At 39.7% G+C, this 27901-nt stretch overlaps 1 protein-coding gene across 8 annotated transcripts in view; it reads left to right on the top strand.

Annotated features, from left to right (window-relative positions):
* The window catches only part of PIEZO2 (piezo type mechanosensitive ion channel component 2), a 451232-nt gene that overhangs the window by 387274 nt on the left and 36057 nt on the right, over window positions 1–27901 (top strand). For 4 of the 8 annotated variants that reach the window (XM_082697369.1, XM_082697368.1, XM_082697366.1 and 1 more), the window contains 7 exons: window positions 4005–4111; window positions 9999–10113; window positions 15354–15413; window positions 17268–17303; window positions 18740–18906; window positions 19897–20063; window positions 26663–26830. In XM_082697369.1, the coding sequence (XP_082553495.1) occupies window positions 4005–4111; window positions 9999–10113; window positions 15354–15413; window positions 17268–17303; window positions 18740–18906; window positions 19897–20063; window positions 26663–26830 (820 nt within the window). The remainder of the gene's footprint in view (window positions 1–4004; window positions 4112–9998; window positions 10114–15353; window positions 15414–17267; window positions 17304–18739; window positions 18907–19896; window positions 20064–26662; window positions 26831–27901) is intronic. The other 4 variants (XM_082697373.1, XM_082697367.1, XM_082697370.1 and 1 more) reach the window with 3 other exon arrangements.

Below are 27901 nucleotides of genomic sequence, written 5' to 3'. Positions count from 1 at the left end.
AGTAGGCAGAGAGGCAGGCAGAGAGAGAGAGGAGGAAGCAGGCTTCCTGCTGAGCAGAGAGCTGATGTGGGACTCGATCCCAGGACCCTGAGATCATGACCTGAGCTGAAGGCAGAGGCTTTAACCCACTGAGCCACCCAGGCGCCCTGTGTGACTCTTTAATGTATTGTTCATTGGCCATGTTCGTCCTACTAACAGTCACAAGCAGTACACTATAAGCCTATTTCTATCAAGTCACTGCCTCTTCCCCAGTTTCTAAAGGCTCTCAAATGACACTCCCAATCAAAACCCCAGCATGTGGCATGGCCGCAGCCTCCAGCAAACAGCCATGACCGATTAAGAGCAAAGGCAGACAACAGGTTTTGAAAAGCAGAGCGTCACAGTCAGAGAATTACTGTGTTTCCCTCCGGATCATAAAAGGAATGAGGAATTACGGAACTCAGTGGCTATATTTGTTCTGCTTAACGTATGAAATCAACTGGCCTCGCTGTTGGCCAGTGTATGGTCTTAGAATACAATGATCCATTTTGATCTCACCTTCCTTATATTCGTTAGACTACAAAATAATTATTAATTATTTTGCACATTACTTATAATATTTTCAGGCTTTTATGCCTGGCTAATGTGACCTGACAGGGATTATCACCAAGGCCCACAACCTCGCATGATGGTGGGAGGGACTCTACTAGTAGGATCTTCAGAATCACAAGAAAGTCAAATTGATTGGAATCTTTTGCCCTGCCTAATTTCTTGGCCTCACTGAGATATGGCATTGGTTTCCCTGACCCCCAAATTAATATTTTTTAATCAGCAAGCCAATTTCAGAAAGTATTGCACAAAATTTGCTCAGTATACCTGGGTGTCATTAAATTTAATCTCAAATATTGAATTTCTAGCCTTATGGCAGGAAAAAAAAAAAATCCATGAGTTTTAAAGCGTTTTTTTCGTTTGCTGCCAAGTCAAAAGACAAAGATTCAGGTGGAAATTCTGTGTGACTCTTTAATGTATTGTTCATTGGCCATGTTCGTCCTACTAACAGTCACAAGCAGTACACTATAAGCCTATTTCTATCAAGTCACAAGTAAACTGTGCCTATCTTTCTGTTTTTAAAGGGCCCTTTGCTAGTTTAGACAGACCTATCCATTTCAAAATTGTTTCATACTGAAAGTTTTCTCTTTCACCTGGGGTAAATTCCCATTGCAATCATAGAGGTCTTTCCTTTTTTGATCTAAACATTGCATTTTGGAAGGAATTGGATATGGTCTTTGATAATCATCTTCCAAGTTGGTAATAATTTAAAGAACTTCTCGTGAAGGTTATTGACTTTAGTTTTCTGATTCATTTCACCCTCATTATAGCAAGTTCTTAAAGACCGGTATTAAATGAAATGTGCCTTGTTACACCACCTCTTGGTGCAATAATGCAGGAATGTGTGCAATTCATAGTTTGGAACCAGATTCTGACTGTGGTGTTAAAATTTTTCAGCAAACTGTGTTTCCTTTTACAAGCTTGTGAGGAAAGGAAAGGAATGAGTATGTGGATTATTTTTTTAGACCATGATGAGTTCCAAAATTTATCTTTAGAATCAGAAACACTTTATTAAAAGCCCTTATTTTGATCTCTTGAGCCGCTGGGCTTTTAAATAGATATTTCATGCAGGTGTGGAATATGAGAATGCGTGCACTTGGAACACCCTCCTGTGAGTCTGTCCATGATACGATAATGTCGCTATGTTGTTCGTATTACTGGCAAGCAGTCAAGATCTTAACCTAGTCTGTAGGTGGCAAACCTTCCACTTCCATACCTATGTGCACACATACGATCGCATTATTGCTGTTCAATGATACCTTCTGTTCAAGGATAGTGTGTCTCCGTGCCAATTTAGTACTGCCTAAAACAATGACATGCCTCACTCCATTGTTAAATATCTGAAATCGAGGTCCAGCTTTCTGGGGATACAAGAAGTAGGATTTTAAAAGTCATTTCCACACTCAGTGCAGCAGCAATAACATCAGTATCCAGGATATGTTCATGGACACAGGCTGCAGGCAGGAGCTGACTCTGAACTAATCAATGCAGATGCAAGATTCTCTCTACTTCTTATTAGCAGCTAGCACTGAAGAAAACATTTTCTGTGGTTTTCCTACTTTTATTTTAGTAACATTCTATAAAAGAATAGGAGACTTTTCCTAAAACACTTGCTGCCTTTTTAAAGGTGTGAATTCTACTTCTCGCATACAAATTTGTAGTTTTTTTTAAAGGATCAAATCAGTGTTGAGACTGCTTGAGATGAACACTTTTTTGGGTTCCCCTGTGTCCACATGAATAAAAGCCATAGAAGGTATGATTGAATACAATTTAAGCTATTGTTGATTTTAGAGCCTATAATGAGGGTAAAATGCTCAATCTTATGATACTCTGTTTTTACCAAATTACCACGTGACATAGAATCCATGTAACTTTCCTGCAAATGTCTGAGCTTACATGAAGGCATTACTTTAATGGTCTTCCCCACTGTCAAATGTGATGCTATAACTTTGGTTTGTTCTTGCTTATTCTTACCTTATGTTGTACTGCATTTATTCCCTCGGGCCTGGACCCAGTATTCTGGGTCTGGTTCTTTCTTCAAAATACAAGTAACAAATTACAGTGCTTCTGTTCAAGGATATAAGGCCCAATTCATTCACTCTGCATCTTCACGGATGGAGGCTTCAGATACGTCTGAAATCATGGGCAAAATTATTTACCTTTTGACCATGTTTAGTGATATTCAAGCAACTAATTTTAAACAAGCCAAGGTTTTCCATTACCTTACAACATATGAATCCAAAAGAAAATGAAAGACATCATGTGATGTCATCCAAAAGATACCTCAGCATTCAAAAACTTGAATATAACTTGAAAATAATTCATATTTTTTCCTGCAATGATGGTACAGTTCTTGTAGCATCAGAAATGTATATGCTGGGTCTCTTTTCCCTGAACAACTTAAAATAATGCTCAAACTAATAAAAGATTGGATTCTCAAATTTCTTTAAGTCTCTGGACATTTCCACTTTCTCTGCTCCTAAGTTTTAACACAGCAATATGTTCTTGCAGGGAAAATATCAGGCAAGACAAGGGCAATCCGTACTGTTTGTGCTTTGAGTCTTATGGTCAGTACAGTTCTCCTCACACTTCAATAGGTAACGGACCTTCTGGTTGACCAGAAGCCCAACAGTGCTAAACCGTACGGACCCTGTCTGCCCTGCCTTAGTCTGTCCCATGCTATGTGTAGAAATAGCCAGAGTGTGGTAGTGGTGTTTTTGCGGTTGTATTCTTTTTTTCATGTTACCTGCCCATTTCCTCCTCATGGCAATGTGTTTGTTGTTGGTGGTTGTTTGTTTGTTCTTTTGTTTTTTTAACTCTTTCAAATGTCTTGGCATATGTGTAATGTTCCTGTGTCACGTGTGGAGGAGCCAGGTCTGCACAGTAGAAAGTGAAGTGGAAGTTGGTGATGCTGATTCTTGGTCCTGAACCATCCTGACTGGCATTTCTACCACACTCAACCCCTTCAGACAACACCAAATCTTCCTCTTCACTTTGGCCTCGTCTAAAGGACCCAAATTGCCAAATCGTCTGAACTGTGAAACTCTTTTTACAGTTTTCTAGCCATTATTTTGGCCATTTTGGTAACAAAACAGGTTGCTGCAGAGTTGATCTGAAGCATTTGTGATAAATTGACACTGAAGAAGGAAGAAACTGTCAGATGAACCCAGTAGTGGCCGGTTTTCTTACACAGTGTAGACGAGGCCTCACGCTCTGTAGACCCAACCACACCAACACCAAGTAGTATTAGCCCAGAATGAGTTCTCTTCATCTCTTGTCTTTTCCTTTTTACCAACATCTCTTGCTATGGTCTTTTGTGGACAGTTTATGTATTTGGGGGGGGGGCATTTCATGAATAAGCCCTTAATGACCTCATATCTCTTCCAAGAAATAAATAAATATTTTGTTTTGCTTAGTGGTCAGGAGTGGAGATTATTACTTGTTTGAAACGGATAGTGAAGAGGAGGAAGAGGAAGAATTAAAAAAGGAAGATGAAGAACCTCCGAGGAGGTCAGCTTTCCAGGTAATTATGGGGTTGGGAAAACCAGCTCCTCTGCTAGTTGAAGAGCTATTCTTTCTGACAGATCTTGATTGCAGGCCTAGACTTCTGCCACTGTGTTCATGTGTGTCACAGCTTCCAGATGTTTTTGATTTCCACCTGAAATTGTTTATTCCTCATTAAACTCTAACGCTGCTTGCTGTCAGCATCAGTATAATTACTGCAAAGAACACTGTTCCCACCAGGTCTTCATTCACTTGCATCAAAAAAATCTTCTGATGCTATTAAAAAAAAAAAATAAAGCTTCCCTGGGTGAACTTTATTTTTCTGTTACAAGTACGAGGTGAAGAAGACTTGTCTGGTATCACTTTGAACCACTTGAATGGACTTATATTTTGATATGTGAACTAGCTGATCATAAAAATGAAGCTCTTGCTTTCTTTGGAAACAAATGGTCACTTAAATGGTACTTCAAATCTTGAGAATCCTTTTCATTTGTGTTGCCAAAGGTTTGAGAATTGATTGAAAACCTGGAAATAGCTAGCACAGTTCTGATTTTTTTTTTTCAGCTTAATTGCCTTTCTTTTTCAGAAACTGCCAGATCATTCTTAGTTACATAGCTTAACAGCCAGTATTGTATATCCAGGGAATGTCTAATCCATGTTTGTTAAAGATGAGGACTGGTCAGTAGAACTACATGCAGGGTGAAAGTTTGATATATATTTCTTTTATAAAGGAGTCATGTGTTAGGACTGTTATTTCTTAGTTATTATAGCGCAAGACATAGAGGGTGATATCCATCAAGCCTCATGATGTGTTCATGAAAAGGTCATGGCTCCTTTGCTGCCCAGGTCTTCTCAAACTGGAGGGTTACATCCGTTACTGTATTCCCAATGAAATTAAGGAACTAAATTATTTGTGGAGACACCCTGCTCTGATGCTTTCTCACTGGCCCCATCGCTACCCGAATTTTTGTCTTAAAGATGGCGTCTGTGTGCATGCGTGCGGCTGGCTTGTCAAATACTAATGACTCATTTATTTTTACTCTAATGATTTTTCTTATAACCATCACTCCTCATTCAGCAAAGGAGAGAACATGGTCATGCTCGCCATGTTTACGGATTACATGCAACAACTCTTCTCCTTATTCCTAACCTCTGAGCAGAGCACATTTGATTCTAGCTTCAGGGATGGGCACGTTTTAACCTAGTTGCTGTAATTGTAGAGACGAACTCATACTGACATCATGTATTAAGTTTTTAGTCATTGGTGTTTTTCTACTAACCACTCTTGCTTTGTCCTTCTTTGTAGAGAGCTATTGGGAAGTTTGCGTCGGCCATTTTAGCCTTGCCAAAGTCTGTCATTAAACTTCCCAAAACTATTCTTCAGTATTTAATCAGAGCTGCAAAGGTATTTGACGTTTCACTGATGTGTGGTGTGTGACCCTCCGCTCCATAGAACTTTAGACAAGCAGATTCCCTGTTGCCCTACATCTGCATTTTCCCTGTTCTATAGATCATACAATGGAGGAAGTATGAGAACTTACAATTGTAGACCTTTCCAAGTAGAGTTTCGAGAAGCCACATTTCCTGTTATTTGATTCTCATTCTTCAGCTGATACCAGAGCCTGTCGAAACATAGAGCGAGAAAATGCAGATACACGTCTACTCTGTCCTTCTTGTAGTTTTGCCTAAGTCACATCTCATTTTTAAAAAGGTCACATCTGGTTGCATGCATCGGTCGTGATGTGTAAAATGTGTGATTATTATTCTCAGAAAGCTGGTAAAACTATGAACGAGCCTAATAAAAGACTCGTTTTGCTCCATCTCCTTGTTGGCTTCCTTTTCAAGGCTCCATCTTGCCCAAATTGGGTATTGTCTTCCATTTACTCTTCTGATTTCAGTTCAACCCCTTCCAAGGCTGGGCTGTCATGTCAGGTCTGTGTGGCTTTTCACTCCCACGTCACCCCAGAGAGTGCAGAATAAAATGTGAGAATGCTGTTGGTCAGTTTAGCCAACGCACAGCAGAAATTATCCAGCTACCCATGCTCTAGGCACTCCTTACTGAAAATCATAGTGAACTCCTATTCACGCACTTTATAGAAAGCTGGTTCTGTGGACGTAATCTGGGGCAGGAATTTAAACTCTTAGGTCTTTATGCTCACATGTTAAGCAGTTGTTTGCACAGTGAAGGAGACCAGCACTTTTCCCATTTCACCTGGGATCTTATTTAAATGCAGGTGATGTAAAGAAAACAGGTCCCACCTACGGCACGTATAATGTGTGTTTCTCTTGAGTGCCCAGAGGAAAGGTAGCTGCTGGTCCATCTTGGGTGGGGCCAGGGATTCTAAACCTCCAGGTTCCTCCCATTTTTAAAATGCCGGGATTCTGATTGTTAGTTTAATATTCAGTGTGTTCACTGCCTTGGGATTCTTTTCTTTTCGCTTTTATGACTACCATGCAAGTCTTTCCATTCATATTTAAGAATTTACATGAACGATTATAACACAATTATCCTCTATCTTACTTTAAAAATAAAAACAAAGGAGCACCTGCATGCATCGGTTAAGCTTCTGACTCTTGACTTTGGCTCAGGCTCAGGTCATGATCTCAACTCTTAGGTCTTTATGCTCACATGTTAAGCAGTTGTTTGCACAGTGAAGGAGACCAGCACTTTTCCCATTTCACCTGGGATCTTATTTAAATGCAGGTGATGTAAAGAAAACAGGTCCCACCTACGGCACGTATAATGTGTGTTTCTCTTGAGTGCCCAGAGGAAAGGTAGCTGCTGGTCCATCTTGGGTGGGGCCAGGGATTCTAAACCTCCAGGTTCCTCCCATTTTTAAAATGCCGGGATTCTGATTGTTAGTTTAATATTCAGTGTGTTCACTGCCTTGGGATTCTTTTCTTTTCGCTTTTATGACTACCATGCAAGTCTTTCCATTCATATTTAAGAATTTACATGAACGATTATAACACAATTATCCTCTATCTTACTTTAAAAATAAAAACAAAGGAGCACCTGCATGCATCGGTTAAGCTTCTGACTCTTGACTTTGGCTCAGGCTCAGGTCATGATCTCAGGGTTGTGAGATCAAGCCCCAAATCAGACTCCGCACTGGACATGGAGCTTGCTTAAGATTCTCTCTGCCCCTTTCCCTCTACTCCTCTGCCCCCTACCAACTCCCTTTCTAAAAAAAAAAAAAAGGAAAGAATATATACACATATATATACATATATACAAGAATATATACACATATGTGTATATATACAGATATATACAGATATATACACATATGTGTATATACTTCTTTGGTATATACATATATATATAATTTAAAAACAAACAAACAAGAAAACTTTTTACATACAACATAAAATTCTGGGTCACACATGAATTAAAGGACAGTTTATTAAAATTTATCAATTTCAGTGAAAAATCTCCATCCATTTCTATGTAGTTCTATCCTTTTTTAAAAATTAAATGCTTTTTGCATAGTACATTTTCAGTAAAGCGAACCTCATTTCCCCCTAAAATATATGGTAAAACTGAAGATAAAATCACATGACCAGACTTAAGATAAAACTTAAGATGAAGTTAATAAATAAATAAATAAATAAAATTTAACATTAGTTATCTTAAGAATATAGACTAATAGTGGCAATTTGAAGAAACCAAAGTTAATTTATGGACATTTTCATGTATTTTCTTTCACATGGTTAGTGGTGTGTACACCCATGAACTTGGATGGTGGTTATAGTTACAATGTGAGAACTGAGAAGTTCCAGTTAAAGAAACTTCTATTTCTTGACTCAGAAGTGGGATCTTTCCTCCTACTTTGTTACCATCATTTCCTGAAACAGTCAGACTGAGCTTCTGTCAAATATTCCTGGCACTCGATAGAGTTTGTAATTCCAAACATGACCAGTAAGATAGTTTACCTACAAATAGGGACTCCTCATAAGATTTCCTCCCTCTCTCATTTCCCCTTGTTTGAATTATGTAAATTCTCATCTCGGTGAGAAAGCACTGATGGGCTTAATCATTAAGGGATCATAGGTAGAACCAGGAATTTCCTTTTAATAATGGCACTCACCCTTCTTCAAGAGTTCTATAAATCTGTCCTAAATGCCCCTTCTCTCTCTCCCTCTCCATTTTTCTCCAGAACAAAAGCACTCCTCCAACTTACACACCTAATACATTCACAGATCCTGAGTTACTTTTTAATTTTCCATTTTGGAGATTATGGCATTATCTAAAAGCAATATTTTCATAACTCTTTCTTTAAATGACTTGTCATCAGATGTTGTTCTTAAACCTGAAAATTTATTGTATTTAGCAGTTCAGATTTTTGTAAAAGAATCAATATTTTTCTGAAGCAGTTTGCTTATTAATGTACTAAGCCTCAAAATTTTTTGGTTTTTTTTTTAGTAGGTGGCAGGTTTAATGAGCAAGGTAATTTACACACTTGGCAAAGATATTCTTGATGGAGTTCTTGGTTAGCATGCTTAGTACACATCTACCATAAATTCCTTCATTTGGTCCTTCTTCCAGAGTCAGTTCATTTTCTCTTTTCTCAAAAAACATTTTGGCATAAAATAGGATTATTTTTTGCCTTCCAGGCTTATTTTTCAGAAATAATACAGATGTTCCATTCATGTTAATTGCCCATAGATTCAGATTTCTACAGTGAGAAAAAAGAAATATTCTTCTTTAGTCACTATGACCTTTACATTTCTGTACATTGAAAAGTTGGATCCCCTTTTATTTTTACTGACATCACCATGCCAGTGGTTTGCTTACATTGTGTTTTCCAAAGATTTCAGAAATCTGAAAATAATATAAAATACAGTGAAGTGTCTGGGTTTACAAAGTGACCCCACAAAACATTCCTTTAACTTTATCATTGTAATAGAAAACCCAGCTTCCCTGAGACCCAGGTGTGTTTGGGTGCATGAGGAGCATGTCTGCTTGGCTTCATGATTACATACGGCTGACTTTGTGTATCAGGGCTTTCTTTCGGTTCCATCTGCATGACTTGGGAGACTGTTGGTGGGAGGGCTGTTCAAAGTTGCTCTATGGTGGTTATTGGGTTTGTTATATTAATGTAACCATTTTCAGGTCTTGAATAAAAATGACAAAAGGCAACCAAAAGCACCACAGTTTTCTTTCCATAACATTCTGGAATAACTCTTTAACCTTGCTATCACATTATTTTTTCCTCTCCAAATACTAATCGATCTACAAAACCCTTTCCTAAGTTGTTGGTCATAGCTGTTTTCCACAAGGGAGAGTATCAAATGTGCAAAGCTATTTTCCCAAAGTAAATGAGCAAACGATGTTTTGTTTTTGATTTAAAGTTTATTTGCAAGGGGAAAAAACTACTCCAATGACACTTAGCAAGGTGCCCAGCTTATTCCTGTCATGTGTAATACAAAGACTCAGTAACTCTCCCAAGTGGTGGTGGTACATGGGGACTTGGGAGGAATGGTGGTAACCCGAAGTATCTCAGGATTGTGAAACTGGAAGAAATATCTTCCTCCAATGTCTGTTTTCATATTTCATTTCATGATAATAGAAAGAACACAGGTCAACTCAGGATACTGAAGGAAATGGGAGCAGATTTATTTTGCACGGGAGAAAAAGAAATATATATATATATATATATATATATATATATATATGACCAAAGCCAGGAATATATATATATATAGTATATATATATATTATATATATATGACCAAAGAACATATATATATGTATGACCAAGAAATATATGTGTGTGTATATATATCTATATCTACATATAGATATATATATATCATCAGAGTCTGGAAGCTTGGTGTTGGTCCCTTTTCTTTTCATTCAAATTATGAAAAAGCCAGAAAATAATCGAACTTTCCCCCTTCAGTTTGTTTATCAAGCCTGGATCACTGACCCTAAAACCGCACTCCGACAGAGACGCAAAGAGAAAAAAAGGTCTGCAAGAGAAGAACAGAAAAGAAGGAGAAAAGGATCTGGGGAGGGTAAGTGTTGTGTGAATGCAGGGTCCAGCCAGCACTCTCTGTTTCTGTGGCCTTGGGCTACAGCAGGACAGAAGCTTTGGAGGAACATCATTCTCATATTCTAAGGAGTGCATACAGTTCTGCTTGCCCATCATTGCTCATGTCAGACCTTTGGAATAAGTAAAAACATGAATTTAAGTGAATATACATTTTATAAAATGAGAAGAGGGAGAAGAGTAAAATAAATCCAAAGAAAGTAGAAGGAAAAAATTAATTTTTTAAGCAGATGTTGAGTCACAGAAAAGAAATAACAGGACAAGATTCATCATTAAGTGAAAAGCAGTTCTTAGAAAAACTAGTAAGATGGATAAACTTTTGGAAATTGTATTAAGAAGAAAAGGAAAAACCCACTATCAGTATCAGGAGCCAAAAAAGGAACATAACTACCAATGCCATCTCCAACATTACATGTGAAAACATACAACAGGAACACTTTTCCGAAGATAGGAAAAATTCCAAGCTACAACTATACACCAAAAGCAAAGTGAAAGTGAAAGTGGGACACCCAGAAAAGAATATTTTCATTATATATATATTTATATATAAATATATATATCAGACTAAAGATTAGTATTCTGGATATACTAAGAACTCCTAAAGAGCAGTAAAAGAAAAGCTCAATCCAATAGATGAATAGATTTGAAAAATAATTCACAGATCAGGAAACAGAAGTAGACAAAAGGAGCCCAGCTTCACTACTAATGTAAGAAACACAACCAACAGTTTGACATCCTGTTTTCCTTGTTTGTTTGTGTGTTTTACCTATCAGATTGGAAAAACCCGAACATTTGTTAATATCACTGTTTGGAGCTAGTGGGAAAATAAGTGTTTGTATGAGTTACAATTCATACAACACGATAATTGGTGTAGTGGAGTAGTGTATCCACTTTGGAGAGAATGTTTAGATATCTATAAAAATGTTGGGGGCACCTGGATGGCTCAGTTAGTTAAGCGTCTCCCTTCTGCTCAAGTCCTGATCCCAGGGTCCTGGGTTCAGGCCCCATGTTGGGCTCCCTGCTCAGTAGAGAGTCTGCTTCTCCCTCTCCCTCTGCCAGCTGCTCCCCCTGCTTGTGCTCTCTCATTCTCTCTCTCTGACAAATAAAAATCTTTAAAAATCTAAAATAATAATAATTTTTTTAAATGTTAAATGTACAGTTAAATATTCAAATGTTAAATGATCAGTCCCACTTCTAGAGGCGTGGCTTAACTTGAAACAATATTTGCATATTGCACAAGACCTGTATCTACAAATATTTATCAAGTATTATTTAATAACAAAAACTTAGAATTCTATTCAGTAGTTAAAAGAATTAGATGGATTACAGTTTATCCTAGAACAATGTGGGGATTTGGGCACTGACCTGCACACAATCAAAACTCTTGTATACCTTTTGACTCCCCAAAAACTTAACTACTAATAGGCTACTATTGACCAGAAGCCTTACTGATAACATAGTCATATTTTGTATGTTATATTCATTATATACTATATTTGAACAATAAGCTAGAGAAAAGAAAGTGCTATCAAGAAAATCATAAGGAAGACAAAATATATTTGCAGAACTGCACTGTATTTATAAAGAAAATAACCCTCATATAAGTGAACCTGCAGGGTTCAGAACTGTGTTGTTCAAACATCAACAGTACTTTAAACTTGACATATTATTAAATAAAAAGTATTATGTTGCAAATGGCATGCACATTATAAAACCATTTGGGAAACAAAGGAAGCCAACAAAGTTCCTCAAGACAGTGTTTTGCATTTTTAATGGACGCATATAATATGTATAAATGCAAGAGAAAGATCGGGAGGAATACTTAGCAATTAACAACAGTGGTTACTTCTGGGGGAAGTAGGAGTGGAGTCTCTTCTGTGAACAGACTGAGATTAAGTGGTATGATTTTAGGGAACTTTACACTTATGTGTTATATTTTGATTCTTTACAAAGGAAATAGACCCAGATTTTTGTGACATTAAAATGTCTTCAAAAGTCACAGAAAAGAAGCATACTTACTCATGGAATTCTAACTACGAACCCTTTCTCCTCTTTGACCATTCTGCTCCCTGCTGTCTCCTGGTAGCTTTAATTTTATTTTACTTTATTTGTTCAAAAGACAAAATGAAGACACAGCCAATGAGTCAAGAGTCTTTGACTCAAGTCAAAGAGTCGAGGGGTAGATTTGATAATCTGCAGTGGAAACCCATCCCCGCAAGGGCTAAGTCCTCACTGTGTGTGGTACTTATGTCCACTTCTTACTGGTCTGTGATGTAGGTGTGTGCAGGCACCAATTACTTTGTTTATTTTCGAAAATGAGTTCATGCTCTACAGATCCCTCTGGTATGTTCATTAGCAGTGGGAAACGAACATTTCTCCAATTAAGTATTTATAAAACTATATCATCCTTTTTTAATGGCTGCAGAATTGTCTACAGTATGGATATTCATAATTTATTCAACTATCCCATCACTAATGGACATTAAATTTGCTTCCAAAATTTTGCCATAATGAATAATGCTATCATAGATAGCCTCGCACAAAAATGCACATAGTCATACATACATATATGTGTGTGTATTTAAATGCATAGCAAAAAGCCAGGAAGAGCACAGACTTTCCACAGAATAGATCAAAAGTGGGACTTCTGACTAAAGGGATGTGACATTTTTTACTTTAATATATATTTTCCCAAGAGGTTTTAGAAATATACAGTCCTACATGTAAGGTACAAGAGCGTCCATTTCCCTGTAGTCTTATCCTACAGAATGTTATTTTTTTGTTTTTATCATTTGTCTTTCATTGGAGTAACAAATGGCTTTTATTTTCATTTGAATTTCTTAACTAATGAAACTGAGCATTTTTTATTTCCTATTTTCAGGTTTATACTTCCAAATCTGAGATTTAAACATTTTTATCATTTTCCATAATATCATTCTATTGGGTTGTTTGTCCTTATGGATTTAGGAAACATCTATATATTAGGATATTATCCTTTGCTTATGTGTTACAAATATTTTTTACACATCCAGTGCTTATCTTTTTTTTTTTTAATATTTTTATTTATTTATTTGAGAGACACTGAGAGAGAGCATGAGAGGTGAGAAGGTCAGAGGGAGAAGCAGACTCCCCATGGAGCTGGGAGCCCGATGCGGACTCAATCCCGGGACTCCTGCGGGACTCAATCCTGGGACTCCGGGACCATGACCTGAGCCAAAGGCGGTTGCTCAAACAACTGAGCCACCCAGGTGCCCCCAGTGCTTATCTTTTTATTTAGTTTTTGGTATATGTTATCTAAACAATTTTTAATTTTTTCTGATATCAAAGAGGTCTCAATTTCTTTTTGCAATTTCAGGGTTTCCATGTTGCTTAAGAAAGTCTTCCCCCCAGATATTATTTTCCCTTATTTCCTCCCAATTTTATTTACATTTTGCATTTTTATTGTTCTGTGAACTAGAGACCTACTTTGTTTACTTTTACACAGATAGGCTGTTATGTTATCCCTGTTTATTAAATTATTCTCCTTTTTTCTAGTAAATTTAAATGCTACTTTTGTCGATATTCAGCTCCCATTTATTCTTTGGTCTGTTTCTGGGCTCTGGACTCTGATCCATTATCCTACTGTCTAGCTCTGGGCCAGTGTCATCTATTTTTAAGTCCAGTGGGTATCGAGTTAGTTTTAATATTTAGTGTTGCAAATTCCCCCTCACTATCCCCTTTTCTACCCCCCCAGCCAACTTGTATTTGCTATCCTCCACCATGCGTTCTCACAAAATTATCTGCTGAGCTCTAAAAATGTGTTTTTAGTCATCTTGCAAATCTCTCATTACTCTGTTTCATGAAGATGATTCCATGTGCCGATGTTTACCTCAGATCAAAGACAGCAATAATTAAAAGGTATTGGGATGAAAATAGATGTTTATTCATTCCTTTAATATTTATTTAGCCACTTCTTCTTTGGTAGAAGGGCTCGTCCCTTTCAGATTACTTCCAGACAGATGAAGCAAGTGGATTCCAGCCTTCTGCAATGCCAGGTGCTGCTCGAAGTACTTTGTAGGCTGTAACTCATTTGATCCTTATAACAGTCCAGGACATTTTATTCTTCCTACATTACAGATGAGGAAATGAAGTAACTGCAGAGTTCCATTTAAAAAATAAGCATAGATAAAATAGTGTGGGACCAGAGGGAGAAAGGAGGACTTATAGCCAAGAGTATAAAGGAATAAAGTACTTCATGAAAAAGTATTTTAGTAGAGCCTGACATTCTGGCAGAAGAAAGAAAGGTTGTGTATGAAAATTAAAGAACAGGTCAGCTTAGTTGGTAAAGACAAGATGCGATGGAAAACAGAATGGTGGAAAGTAAGTTTGGGATGGTTCATTGAAGTCAGTTCATGAATGGTCTTAGTACTACCAGATAAATACACAGGGCCCAGTGATAGCTGGAGTTTTTAGAAAAACAACAAATAATTTTTTAGCCCAAGTATAATGTGGACATATTGCATGGGACTTAAACTAAGAAAAAAAAAATATTGTTTTTTGTAAATTCGAATTTAACTGGGTGTCCCATTTTTCCATTTGCTAGATCTGACATCTTTAGCCTGAAATAAGAGGCTAAAAAATAAAATGGGGTCCCATAATACCATTCTATGGAGTGACACACTAAAATATGTAACATTACCTCTAAGTATTCAAAATTAAAATGTCATGGTATGTATCAGGAGTCAACATACTCTTTCTGTAATGGGCCAGATAGTCAATGTTTGAGTTGCAGGCCACAAGTCTCTGCCAGGATGGGGGTGGGAAAGTAGCCACAGACAATATGTAAACAAATGGGTGTAGTTCTGTTCCTTAAAATCTGAATTTCGTATAATTTTCACATGCCAGAATATTGCTGTTTTTTAAGATTTTTTTTCAACTATCAAAAATAGAAAAACTGTTCTGAACTCAGAGGCCATTTAACAATAGGAAGCTGGCACGGTTTAGCCAGTACACCATAGTTCACTCATTCCCAGCTAAAAGTGATTCTTCTCTGGAGTAAGCAGAATCTGAGAGCTATAAGTTCTTACAACTTTTCCCTGAGAACTCTTATATTAGGCAGAATATTCTAGATTTAATTACAGAATTCCTTTTAGCCCAGAAGAGTAGTGTTGACGTTTAATCTACCCAAAAAAGACCTAACTCATGTTTATTGAACACACTTGGCAGGTCCTGTGGAATGGGAAGACCGAGAGCAGGAACCAATCAAAAAGAAATCTGATGGACCAGGTAACCAAACAAAGACAAATGTGAGCTGGGGGAAATTTGAAAATGTTGCTTTCCCAGAAGATATGTCATGGAAGGCTGCCTAAAAATAATTCATCAAATACTGTTTCTGGACTTTGACTAAATAATCAAGTGTCCCTTGAAATTTCATCTCTAGTGACATTTCAAAGTGGACTCCTTAAAGTAGATCTGACACTTATACTGTTGGATTAAATGTTGGATTAAAGTCCGTTTGTCAATTATCTTCCCCAAATATTTGTGAAAGGGGATTTAGGGGAGTAAATTATAAATTTCCCATGGAAGCCACCCAAAGAAAAGCACAAAAACTATTGTCAATTAATTTTAAAAGACATAGAAGGATTTAAATGAGAGGTAAGTACAGTGGGGGAAATGAGAGTTTCTCTAAAAATGTTGGTCAAAGTCCTCAATTGACAAAGGGAGCATCTATCCCCAGTGAGCTGGCTCAGGACTATGTAGTTACTAGAGTAAGGACTGAATCCCTGTCTTCTAACCCCTACCTCAGTCATGGTGTCATTTGGGCTTCACATAGATGTGACTGGGAGGAAGATTTTTCCATGAAGGAGAAAAAAGGCGGGGGGGAGCTTTCAAATGAAATGAACTTAAATGTTTCTGTAATTCCATAAACATGCCATTACCTCAATGTCATAGGGTTAGAACTCCTGTGTGCGTTATTTATAACAGGCCAAGATTTTCAGGTACTCTTGCTATGGACACAGATACTTCCAAGGATGCCATCTGCTGGCCCAAAATGAGACTTCCCCAAGGCTGTCTAACCGTCTTTGGCTCTGTTCTTAAACCTGAACCCCCACTTCCAGAATACTGGATTCTCGCATATGTGGAGCCAGATGTTCTATTCTTGCTGCGAAGCTACCTACAACAATAGTAGCTAACATTTTAGATCACACATCTCTACCAGGCACTTTCCCAAGAGCTTTAGGCATCTCACTGTTCCCCTCAAAAACCCTCTCCCTCATTTAACAGATAAGAAACTGAAGCAGAGAAAGATGAGGTAAATTTTCCAAGTCTACATAACCACTAAGGGGCAGAATTGGGATTTGAACCCAAGTATGTGCCCTTCCCCACTGTGGGCCTTACTGCCTCTCTGGCTAAGAAATAGATAAAAATTAAAACGGCCACATCTCTTGTTAGTTTGTGATCATGTGAGTTAAGAAAGTATGTGTTTTCCGTGTCTCCATCACCGCAAGTTTAGTCTTACCATCAGGACCATGCTCGGCAAAACTGTGACATAATCACATGTCTCATCACCACCGCAGGCAATCATTGTGAATATGACAAAGTAAATAAACAAATTGTCCAAAATGGGAGATGCTGCTAAAGTTTTTTAATAGATATGACCACACACCCCCCCAAGTCCTTCAGCCTCCAGGGCTCAGACTTTCTTTTTACGTCTACACAACACAGCTGGAGATTCCATAGAAAGCATTGTGGGAAATTCACCCCTGGCTCAGATTAAACTCAAAATGGGTTGGGGGAGGGGCAAGACCCATAGAGGGCCCCTGGCCACCTCTGGCTCAGAATGGCTCTTCTGTGGAATCTGCAGCTTCATGTAGCAGCTGGTCCCTTCCTGAGCTTTGCTCGGCAGAAGATACCTCGTTGCCTTACTTCCTAAAGTACACCTCATGGAAAACTGTTAGGTGTGACGGCATTTTACAGAGGCTTTGGGGGATAGCGGGGTGGGAGGTGGGCAGCGATGGCAGAGACAGGCAACAACGTTGGAGGGAAAATCAGTGATCGCTATTCCTGCCTCAGCGGGTTTCTCCCCAGCTAGTGCCTCTGGGGCCCGGCTCATTAGATCATTCCCGCTTTCTTCCCCAGGTACCAGCTGGCAGCTCCAAGATTCCTGTTCCTTCAGTAGGTAGAACTGTTCAACTCTTCTTTGTCTCTACCTTGCCCACCTGGACTCTGTCCTGAGGCCACACTGTCCATAGATTAAAGCTCCCTTTGATGTTTCTCCTTTTGAAAAGAACAAACCTTTCCCCGAGAGAAATTATGCCTTCCTCCTAGGCAACCCGATTCACAAATAACTTCTTTTTCCTCCTATTCCAAAATTAAATTCAGAGTCAGCCTGGCATCTTTTGGTTGGAGGAAAGGGTGAGGGATACCAGTTGTTTTTCTTAGTGGTGCTGCTGGTGGTGTTTAAGGGTTTTGTTGATAAACACGAAGGCAGTTTTTAATTCATTATGGTGTTCACTAAGGAGTCATTTTACTGTAGTCAATGTATGAAATCGCTAATAAGACAAAATGTTTTAAATACCAAACTAAAAAATTCACATGGATCAAAATTTGGTGGCTTGAATGGTTCCTTGGATACCATCTGAGAAACCATTGCTTCTGGGAATGGAGGTGTCAGACAGATAGTTAAGACACCATCTTCCCTATTTGATGTTGATTCTGACCTAAAATAAGTTAGGTCATTGCCAGGGAACCTCCTCCAACCTTAACAATGATCAGAGAGCCCATGTGGGATTCCCTGAGGGCACAAGACAGGCACATGTGCCTGCACCCAGAGGGTGTCACAGACAGGTGACAATCTGAGCTGAGCTTATCATGCTAGGCAGCTTGGCCCGGCTCCCCACATCACAGCTGCAGAGAGGGAAGACAACCCGAGAACATCAGGAATCTCACAGCATCTGTTGGTTTGGACAGGATCGATCTCATGTGCAGAATTCTGTGTGGGGCCTGCTCAGTAGAATGAAATAGGAATGTTGAAGCTAATTCGTAGTATCAGTATACTTCTGGTACCCCTACTCAGCTCTTGACAGAATAGGTGGCGGGTGATTGAACTGAACAGCAGCTGCCAAGCATCAAAAGTCTCACTGAATCAATAGAATTGTTTCCAAAAATAGTCATTCCTTAAGAAAAGAAGAAATTTCTAGAAAAAAAAAAAACATTAAAGGATCCAGTTTCCTGGATAGCTTCTATCCCTGTGTCAACAACAGAAATAACTTTGAATGCAACCTTACTCTTTATCTAACCTGTGGTCTGAATATGGACCTATCCTGACTGATATTTTGAGCACGGGATAAAAATTCTATCCCAGTTTGGTTTTGATGCTGCCAGTGCATGTGTAGAAAGACCCACCCATAGCTTCCTATACTGCCTGTCCTCCTCCACACCTCCCACCCCCATCCCCATCACGCTGAGCGTCACGGGCATCACTTCATATTAGGTATGCAGGTCTGAAACCAGGTCTGTCCTTGGTAAGAGATCGCTGTGTTACACAACAGCAAAACGGCTGATTTGGGCATTTTGCACCTTTGAAACCTTGTTGCTTTTCTTCTTCCTAGATAATATCATCAAGAGGATATTTAACATTTTGAAATTCACCTGGGTTCTCTTTCTGGCAACAGTGGATAGTTTCACAACTTGGCTTAACTCCATTTCAAGGGAACATATTGATATATCTACAGTTCTTAGAATTGAAAGATGTATGCTGACCAGAGAAATTAAAAAGGTAACACTTATGGGTACAATTCTTTTTGCGTCTTCCCTCATTACAAAGATTTTTAAAAGTCAATGTCCAGAACTCCAAAAAGGATAACACAAAATCTATAGTCTGTCTTCTGGACAGTCTTTATATAGCCCCTCTGTTTTTCTGTATATTTAAATCTGTTCCATTGCTCAGAATTAAAATAATCAGACACTGTATGCACACACATGTACACACACACGTGCACACACAGTTCTGGGACAATGGCCAGTTTATTCACTCTGTTCCTTCCCCTCACCAGATTGCAGGTGCACCGACTCTGCTGTCTCGGGAAGGATTATGTTGTTTAGTCTGGGAAGTTTGATCTGAAACTTCTCAGGGGGAAAAATCAAGATATATGCAGAACAGCAAAATATAGGCACATACGGTTTATAGATAGTATTTAAAATTACTAGTTTGTTTCTGAAAAAGTTATCATCACTTAGCCAAACTACCTACATACAAGAAAGGATTTGATTTTTACTAGTTTTTATCTTATTTTTATTGAGATGTAATTGACAATGTAACATACTAGTTTCAGGTGTACAATACAACGATTTGATATTTGCATATATTCCAAAATGATCACAGTTAGTCTATGTGAAACAATGACCACACATTGTTTCAATTATTTTTTCTTGTGATGGGAACTATTAAGTTCCAGCCTCTTAGAAACTTCCAAGTATATGGTACAGTCACTGTGCTGTCCTTGACATCCCTGGGACTTATGTATTTTATAGCTGGAAGTTGTGTCTTTTGACTGTCTTCACCCATAACCAAGAAGGGATTTCTTGTGAGCCTTCCGCAGTGATATCGGGGGCCACTAATGCAATGAGTTAACATCAATGCCTCCTTGACTAGCTTTGTTTTCATCTTTATGCGAGGTGGGCATGTCGACCGAGAGTTCTTGGTATTGAGAAGCGCCAGGGGGCTGCCCAGACAAGTAAGAACTGTGGCGATGTCTCCCCTCCGCAGGGCAACGTCCCCACGCGGGAGAGCATCCACATGTACTACCAGAACCACATCATGAACCTTTCCAGAGAGTCTGGACTGGACACCATAGACGACCGTGCTGGCGCCGCATCTGCTGCACAGACAGCCCACAGGATGGATAGCTTAGATTCCCACGACAGCATCTCCAGGTACTTCATGTTCTAAACAGTGGGTTTGCTTTTGACCAAGGTGAAAGAGCCAGGCTTCAGCAAGATGAGAAATGGATGTGTGAGGTGAAAGTTAATCAAAAATGTTCATGGATCCCCACCCCGTTCACCTCCCTGTGTGCCACAAAGCGAAAGGAACACTGTCCTCCCCTCGACTGAGCCAGAAAAAAATCAGGTATCAGTAATAGGCTATGAGAGGGGCGCCTGGGTGGCTCAGTCAGTTAAGCGTCTGACTCTTGATCTCACCACTGTGAGTTTGAGCCCCATGCTGAGCTTTAAAAAAAAAAAAAAAAAAGAAAGAAAAGTAGACCATATTAAAAATACCAGTACGACTCATGGGCAAAGGGCAGAGACTTCTAAGCCAGAGGCAAGTAAGAATGAGACTTCCTGATCACAGAATGACTATTTGTGTCAAGGGCCACCATCTTTGATTCCTCTGAAAAAAATGCTGCCCCACAGAGTATTTTCTGTACTGGAATCTTCTTCCATCTGTTGCTATCATTGATCTTTCTCCTTTCAGAATTGTTAGTGATCCATAGTAAACATTTAAGAGGCGATTTTGTCCTCTTCCATCCTCCCTGGCTTCTGTGATCACCTGCACTGTCTCACTACAGGGACCCCGCACTAGCCACGGGCCAGCACCACCCACTATGTATGGATTACCTCACTGCATCCTTCCAAGACCCTGTAAGATTCATGTTATCATCCCCATTTTACAGAACATGAAGTTCGGTTACAGAGAGGTTATGTAACGTACCCGGAGCCACACAACTAGGAGGTACCATAAAAGGGAGTCAGCATCCCAAACCCCATGGTTCAGCTCAGAGCCCAGGATCTTACCCACCATGGTGTGCTGCCTCTAGTGGCCTCCTTTGTACTCCAGGCCAACTTTGAAGAACTGACCTGTCTTTCTTACCACCTGTCCCGGTAGAGCCTCCCCTGTTTTCTGCCTCAGCATTCTAGATAGCTGCTGGGGATTGCACAGAGCTAGCTTCTGAGTTGAAGCAGAAGTCCTGTCTTTGGAAGAGGCCAGCAGGCCTAGGATGATTAGCTAGACTACATGAATCACACATTGTGTACAGCTTCATAGGTCAGGAGCATTATCACCAAGGGCATTCGTTGCTTTCATCAAACAGGTTTAAAAGCACCGATTCCAAGCCAGACCCTGAACTCGATTTTGAGATAAGACACATATAGGTATATCATCTCTAAGTAGTTCAAGTCTGGGAAGAAAGACCCACTGGTAGGATTATCCATGGAACCCCGAATTGGGACTCCTGCCCAGGGAAGGGTAGTAGACACACCCTGCAAGCCTGCTGTCGTAGAAGGTCCTAGGTGGTCGGCAGTATGGTCTCCAGTCCCACGTCGGACACTGTGCAGGGCCTCAGAGCCCTGGAGGAATATCTGGCCTCCACAAATAACGAATATATTACAGGACAAGAGAGGGGAGGGAGCTGAGACTATTTTATTGATACCAAATCCCAAATAGATAACCACAAGTGGAAATTGCAATCTGAATGGGGAGAGGTGGGTGAAAAAAAAGGTTTACCTTGAAGAGCTATGTTTCACTGCTGCTGAACTGCTATATTTGAGCTGCTCCACTTGTGCCTGTTGTCTTGCTCCCCAATAATTTACCTATTGATGCAAATCTGTATTTATTGATATAGAAAGATATTCACTGCATTGAGCAAAAAATTGAGGTTTAAAATAGAATGTATGCCCCAAACCTCATTTTTATTTATGAAAAAAATATGTGTTCATATATTGATTTAAATGTGATTTTTGTACAGATGAAATTCTGCTTGGATATATCCTTTCCAACCCTCTGCCCCTCCCCGAAAATAGGTAGTGATTCTTTTAAAGTCCTTTGAGGGATAATAAAAGGCATTATTCCCATAATTTGGGAATAATCTTTGCTCATTTGTCAGTTCCAAAGAAACAGAAATGTTTCAGCTATTGTAGATTTCTGTGAGAAGAGACACTGAGGCCAGAAACTCTCAAGACTTTTAAGGTCAAAACATTTATTTGCTAACTGAGATCCTATTCAAGATGCTTTAAATTTCTAGAATAAAATAAGTGATTGTTACAACAGTGGGCATGCTAATAAAAGTTTCTCATTATCTCTCCACCCAAACATACCCATATTTCTTTTTTTTTTTTTTTTTAAGATTTTATTTATTTGTTTGACAGAGATCACAAGTAGGCAGAGAGGCAGGCAGAGAGACAGGCAGAAGCAGGCTCCCTGCTGAGCAGATAGCCCAATGCAGGGCTCCATCCTGGGATCATGACCTGAGCTGAAGGCAGAGGCTTTAACCCACTGAGCCACCCAGGCACCCCCCTAACATTTCTTAATTGGCAATTTAAACAACCATTAGTAATAGCAAAGTTACAAAGTGAAAATTTCGCGTCATGTCCCTTGCTTGACAGACATCGCCCCCTTGTGTGCCTTCCTGAAAATACCCCACAATCTGCGTTTTTGAAAGAGGAGTTTCATTCTCCTTGGGCAGACTACATTGAGACAAAAAATCATTATGGTTTATGTTTTATTTTTATTTTTTGCAAACCATAAATAACTATCCCATTTGGAAGCTGCCAACTTTCTTAAAATTGTTCTTGTTACAACAATTTTCTCTATATAGATCAGTAATTTAAACAGAATTATTTTCTTTTTGATTCATTTTTATGCAACAACTGAAAATCCATTTTTATCCACATTCTACCAAGATACTTCATGGGAGCTTTTCCCTTAAAAATAAATAAAGACTGCATGAGCATGTTTGCAAAAATGTGCAATTGTGTTGGCAGAGGCAGGGGAAGACAAGATTTGTCTGAATGAAAAAAAAATTGTCTGAATGTAGTCAATATTCAAGATGCTGACAGATGCTGTTTCCTAGTTACAGGGGTGAATGAGGGTCCACAGGAGGGATCATAGAGTTTCCAGATCCACCCACTTTATAACCTATTCATGACCAAACAACTGGTTTTGGGAAAAAAAAAAAAATTGTGGAGAATAGTAAGATGAGAAAAATGCTGAGATATACTATCTCCCAAAGGGGGGAAAGTGCAAATAAATACCAGTTTTCCCCATAAATTTTCAAGGGTGTCACAGGCCTCCTGACCAGGCTTAAGAATAGCTGCTCAAGAACCAAACTCAGAATCAAATCAAAGAGAATATTAGACAGTGAATTGAAAATAAGTTGTCCAGGGGCCCCTGGGTGGCTCAGTCGTTAAGGTCTGCCTTCGGCTCAGGTCATGATCCCAGAGTCCTGGGATCAATCCTGTCATTGGGCTCCCTGCTCCTTGGGAAGCCTGCTTCTCCCTCTCCAACTACCCCTGCTTGTGTTCCCTCTCTTGCTGTGACTCTCTCTGTCAAATAAACACATTAAAAAAAAAAAAAACTAAAAAAAAAAAAGAAAAGAAGTTGTCCATAATATAAACATAATTGACTCCTGTATTAGTAACTTTTAACTGCATAACAACTGACAATATGCCCCACTAAGAAATTAGCTTAATGTTATAAGTCATACATAACCTAAGAAGGATAAAAAAGGAAGAAGACTGATCAAATAAAATCAGGTAACTGCCTTTAAATCAGACCCAAGATTACAATTATAAAACTGTACCCATGATCAAAAACCATGAGGTAGGAGTTATTTAAACCTACTGATTGTTTTTGAACAAAGACTATTAGAATTATCTCCCAAATTTAGAAGTGACCGATCAATGAATTTACTAGTACAAAACCAGTACCTTTAAAATTAGTTCCTAATGTATCTTTTACTTTTTATTTCAACCTAAAGAAAGGGAAAACACAAGAGGGTTTGTTTTGTTGTTAATACATGAGTTAACACACTTGCCCTTAAAAAAAAAAAAAAGATTTTATTTATTTATTTATTTGACAGAGATCACAAGTAGGCAGAGAGGCAGGCAGAGAGAGAGGAGGAAGCAGGCTCCCCGCGGAGGACAGAGCCCGATGCGGGGTTCAGTCCCAGGACTCTGGGATCATGACCTGAGTGGAAGACAGAGGCTTTAACCCACTGAGCCACGCAGGCGCCCCACACTTGCCCTTTTCTTAATGGCTGAGCTCCACTTCTAGTTTTTTGCTTTAGGAAGCTATCAAATCAGTAGACAGTATCTGTTTACATGAAAGTCTACTGGAAGCCACCTGATTTCTAGAAAGGCAGGAGTCTTCCCAAGAAGGGATTCCCAGTGGAGACACCTATGTCATCAGCGAGGGTCTAGTACCATTCCCCTCTAATACCCTGGGTGCGGCTGCGCATGCTCGGTGTGGCCCCGTCCCCTGTGTGGTGACCCCGCCTGGCATCCCTGTCACCCATCTTCACCTTTGGGCATACTGCAGATGGGGTGAGAGTCTAACAAATGCCTTTATATTCCCTTTGACTTATTGCAAAAAGCCCTCTTTCCTTTAAATCTGGCTGTAAAATGGCACTTGTCTTAATGGTTGTTTTATGAAATCAGATATCCTCTACTTTCCCTGAAAATAAATTATTTTAAATTGTGCAAGAAACATTAGATGACACTTTAAGGAGCATTCCTAGAAATAGAGGGAGTGTTTATCCCTTGAAACAAGTCACTTAAGAGGCTGCGGTGTGCCCTGGGGTGGTTCGAAGGGCAGGCTGATCAGTGAGGAGACCACAACTGTCCCTTCAGGCATGTCACCTGGGCCTGTTATCAGAAAACTCCTCTTCCCTTTTTCTTTTAAAACTGCCCGGGATTGGGCCACAAACTGGTCACATTCCACATAACCCAACTGAGTGGGACGGTGTGGGGTGTGAGGGTCAGCAGCTGCGACAGTGGACGCAGGCATTAGCAAGATGAGTCACACTTGAGGATTACAACAGTGGTTCCCATGCAAAAAATCTGAGCAGGGCCACAGGGAAAGGTACGCAGTATCTTTTTGCCTGCAAACCCCTAAAAGGCCATAGGAGTGTAGCTCTAAAAACAGGAAATTAAATACAGAAGTTCCAAGGTCCAGATCCCCTGTCTTACAAATGAGAGAACAAGTTAAATATTAATAGGTCTATAAACGTGAGGTCAACAATTTCTACTGAAACTACTTCATCAAATAAATAATTATATCTGCAGTTATTTTCATTATATTAAAATCTTTTCTGATCCAGAAAAAAAAATTGAGATCTTAGAGAGGACAATTTATCTAAATGCCAATGGCCAGTTAACATTAGCATAGGGAGGGACCCAAGCCCAGGGCTCCCTGTGCTTGGCCATTGAGTTTCCGCTTTGCCTTTTCCTCATCGCCTCATTCTGCCAAGGATTTGACATCCTAAAGGAGTTAGGGCCTTTCTTAAAAATCAGTCTCTATGTCTTCATTAGAGACCATTTGGTGGTTCACCTGCTAGGCTTGGAGGTTGTGACTTCCTGCATGGTTTCCGTTCTGCCTCCCAGTCACTGGCTGGGCACACCTGGGTGTGTGCAGGCCTAGTCTGCCCCCACGACGACGATGTTCAGCCAGAAAAATCAGCCATCCTGGACCACAAAGACCCATGCCCCTGGGTCAGCCATTGGTGCTCAGGCTGGGAGATTCTTATTCCAGTAGCCTTCTTCAGAGGCCTTTGAGGTGCGTGCCCCCCTTTGGATTAAACTCTACGTCAGCACTGAGATGATGCCTACATGGTAATTCTGTCTGCTTCTTCTCCTCTCGTAGCTCACGCAGTCCTCAGGCCTGAATCTGCCACCATTCCCTCCCCGACTGTTGCTCTGTGGGGGCATCATGAGGATTTTAGCCAGTGGGTTCTCGCCCTAGTGACATCTGCCAAGACCTAAAACATGATCCAGAAGGAAAAAAAAATCATTAGGCAAAATGAGAAGTTAACAGACAAAATGACCCTGCCATCGCTAGACTTCCTCCATTATTTTCTTTGTACCATTTTCTTTCTTTCTTTCTTTCTTTTTTTTCTCAGATGTTGGTTTATATCCGGTTGCGTATCAAACCAGCATCTCTTTCTCCACGCAAGGCATCTAGTTTGGCTTAACTGAATACCACTCAGAAAACGGGGTGGACAATTCAGTTCCATGTGATTATTTCTGAGCTTCCCTCTCTCATTGTTGGAGACTTATTTTTCAAAACATGGAAGTGTTCTGTATCCATTTTACACGGGCAGATATTTCTGCTTCAGCAATTGGGTTACAAAATGCTTTCAAGGAATTCAGGATGGGGAGCTCCAAATAAAACATATCTTCTTTAATGAAAACAGCAAAAAGCTTAGTTACAAAGTTATAAAGGGTGAATTCTGCTCTGCGCAAGGCATGTTGGGACTTGTCATTATTCCCGCTCCCCGCCCCACCCGGAGAGGGGAACCATTCATGACTTATCACCCCGCCCATACATTTTGACCAATTGAGAACTGCTGTATCTTATCCTCCCGCCAAACGGGACCCTCTTGACCTCCCTTCCGTGAGCCCCGCTGTGGTGCTCGGCGTCAGCACTGTTGGTGTCACGTGTGGTCTGCTGCATGGCAGTGTACTGGTCGACTGATCCGTGTGTAAACTGATGTACCACTGGTGTTTTAACCCTGTGTCTCTGTGACTGTTTGCGCTGCTAGCTGCTACACCGAAGCAACCATGCTGTTCTCAAGGCAGTCTACCCTTGATGATTTAGATGGACCAGAAACTGTTCCTAAAACAAGTGAGCGTGCTCGACCTAGGCTTCGTAAAATGTTCAGCATGGATATGTCCTCCTCATCAGCTGACAGTGGCAGTTTAGCATCAAGGTGCTTAACTCGTGCATGCTTTGTTCCAGAATTTTCTCACTTGTTCCCTTTCGTGTCATTGCAAATATAAGTTCTTGTAATGTGTGTTTGTTTGTTTTGTTTTTGTTTATAACTTTTATGCTAAGAATTTGCATGACTCACCAAAGCATCACTGCCCCTCATTCTGGGACATAACTGCTCAGTCCCAGGACGGCATTCTCTGAAACTAACCGCTCTTCAGTTTTTGTCTGTTAGGAGTTTCTTAAAAATCCTTACCATAAACATTGTCCTCCATTTTGTAAGTATTTTGCACTTTTAATTTTTAAATAAATAAGCATGCTTCCTCCTTGATTGAGAGCTCATGTAGGTAGTCCTCATGGGGGGAAATGTGTCAGGAAAGATACCTGCAATAGAAAAAAAAATATGCCATCAGTAGTCCATTTTCATTGGTAATAATAATTCTGTAAAAGTTAGAATATATTTTGCCATTGGTTTTAGACAAGAATACTACGGTACAGTAGAATAGATCAACTTTGTAGACTGTAACTTGTATTGCTTTGGGCTTGAGTTGTCTCATTAGATCCTACCATAAAAGCATAATAATTCAGAAATGAAATTATGTATATACGGTCCAAAAGTTCTTTCTGGAATTGCCTTTTAGAATGGCCCACGGAGGCGCAGAAACATCAGAAATGAAATTATGTATATACGGTCCAAAAGTTCTTTCTGGAATTGCCTTTTCGAATGGCCCACAGAGGCGTAGAAACATCAGCTATATTATGTTCATCCTGACACCAAAATAGCCCAGTCCAAGACAGATTCCAATTTTGACTGTACATAGTGGTAAATCAGAGGGGTGTTAACTTATTTTTGTTGGCACCTGTATATCTTAATACAGTGCTGCAGTATGCTGGAGCCTGGCATTGATGGGAATGCCTTGGCCGTTTAAGGTGTCCCCTGGCAGGCCCATGCTATTCTACTCCACTTGGTTGAGCCTTGAAGGTCCCAGGACTTGCTGAATCCCTTCCGGGCCAGACCTGATCCAAAACCATAAAAACCATGTTTGTAATTGGTTAAAGTCCAATTGGAAGT

This window comes from Mustela nivalis (genome assembly GCF_964662115.1).
Source record: "Mustela nivalis genome assembly, chromosome: 14".
Lineage (NCBI taxonomy): Eukaryota > Metazoa > Chordata > Mammalia > Carnivora > Mustelidae > Mustela > Mustela nivalis.
The sequence above is the reverse complement of the archived record's forward strand: the minus strand, read 5'-3'. Positions and strand labels throughout refer to the sequence as shown.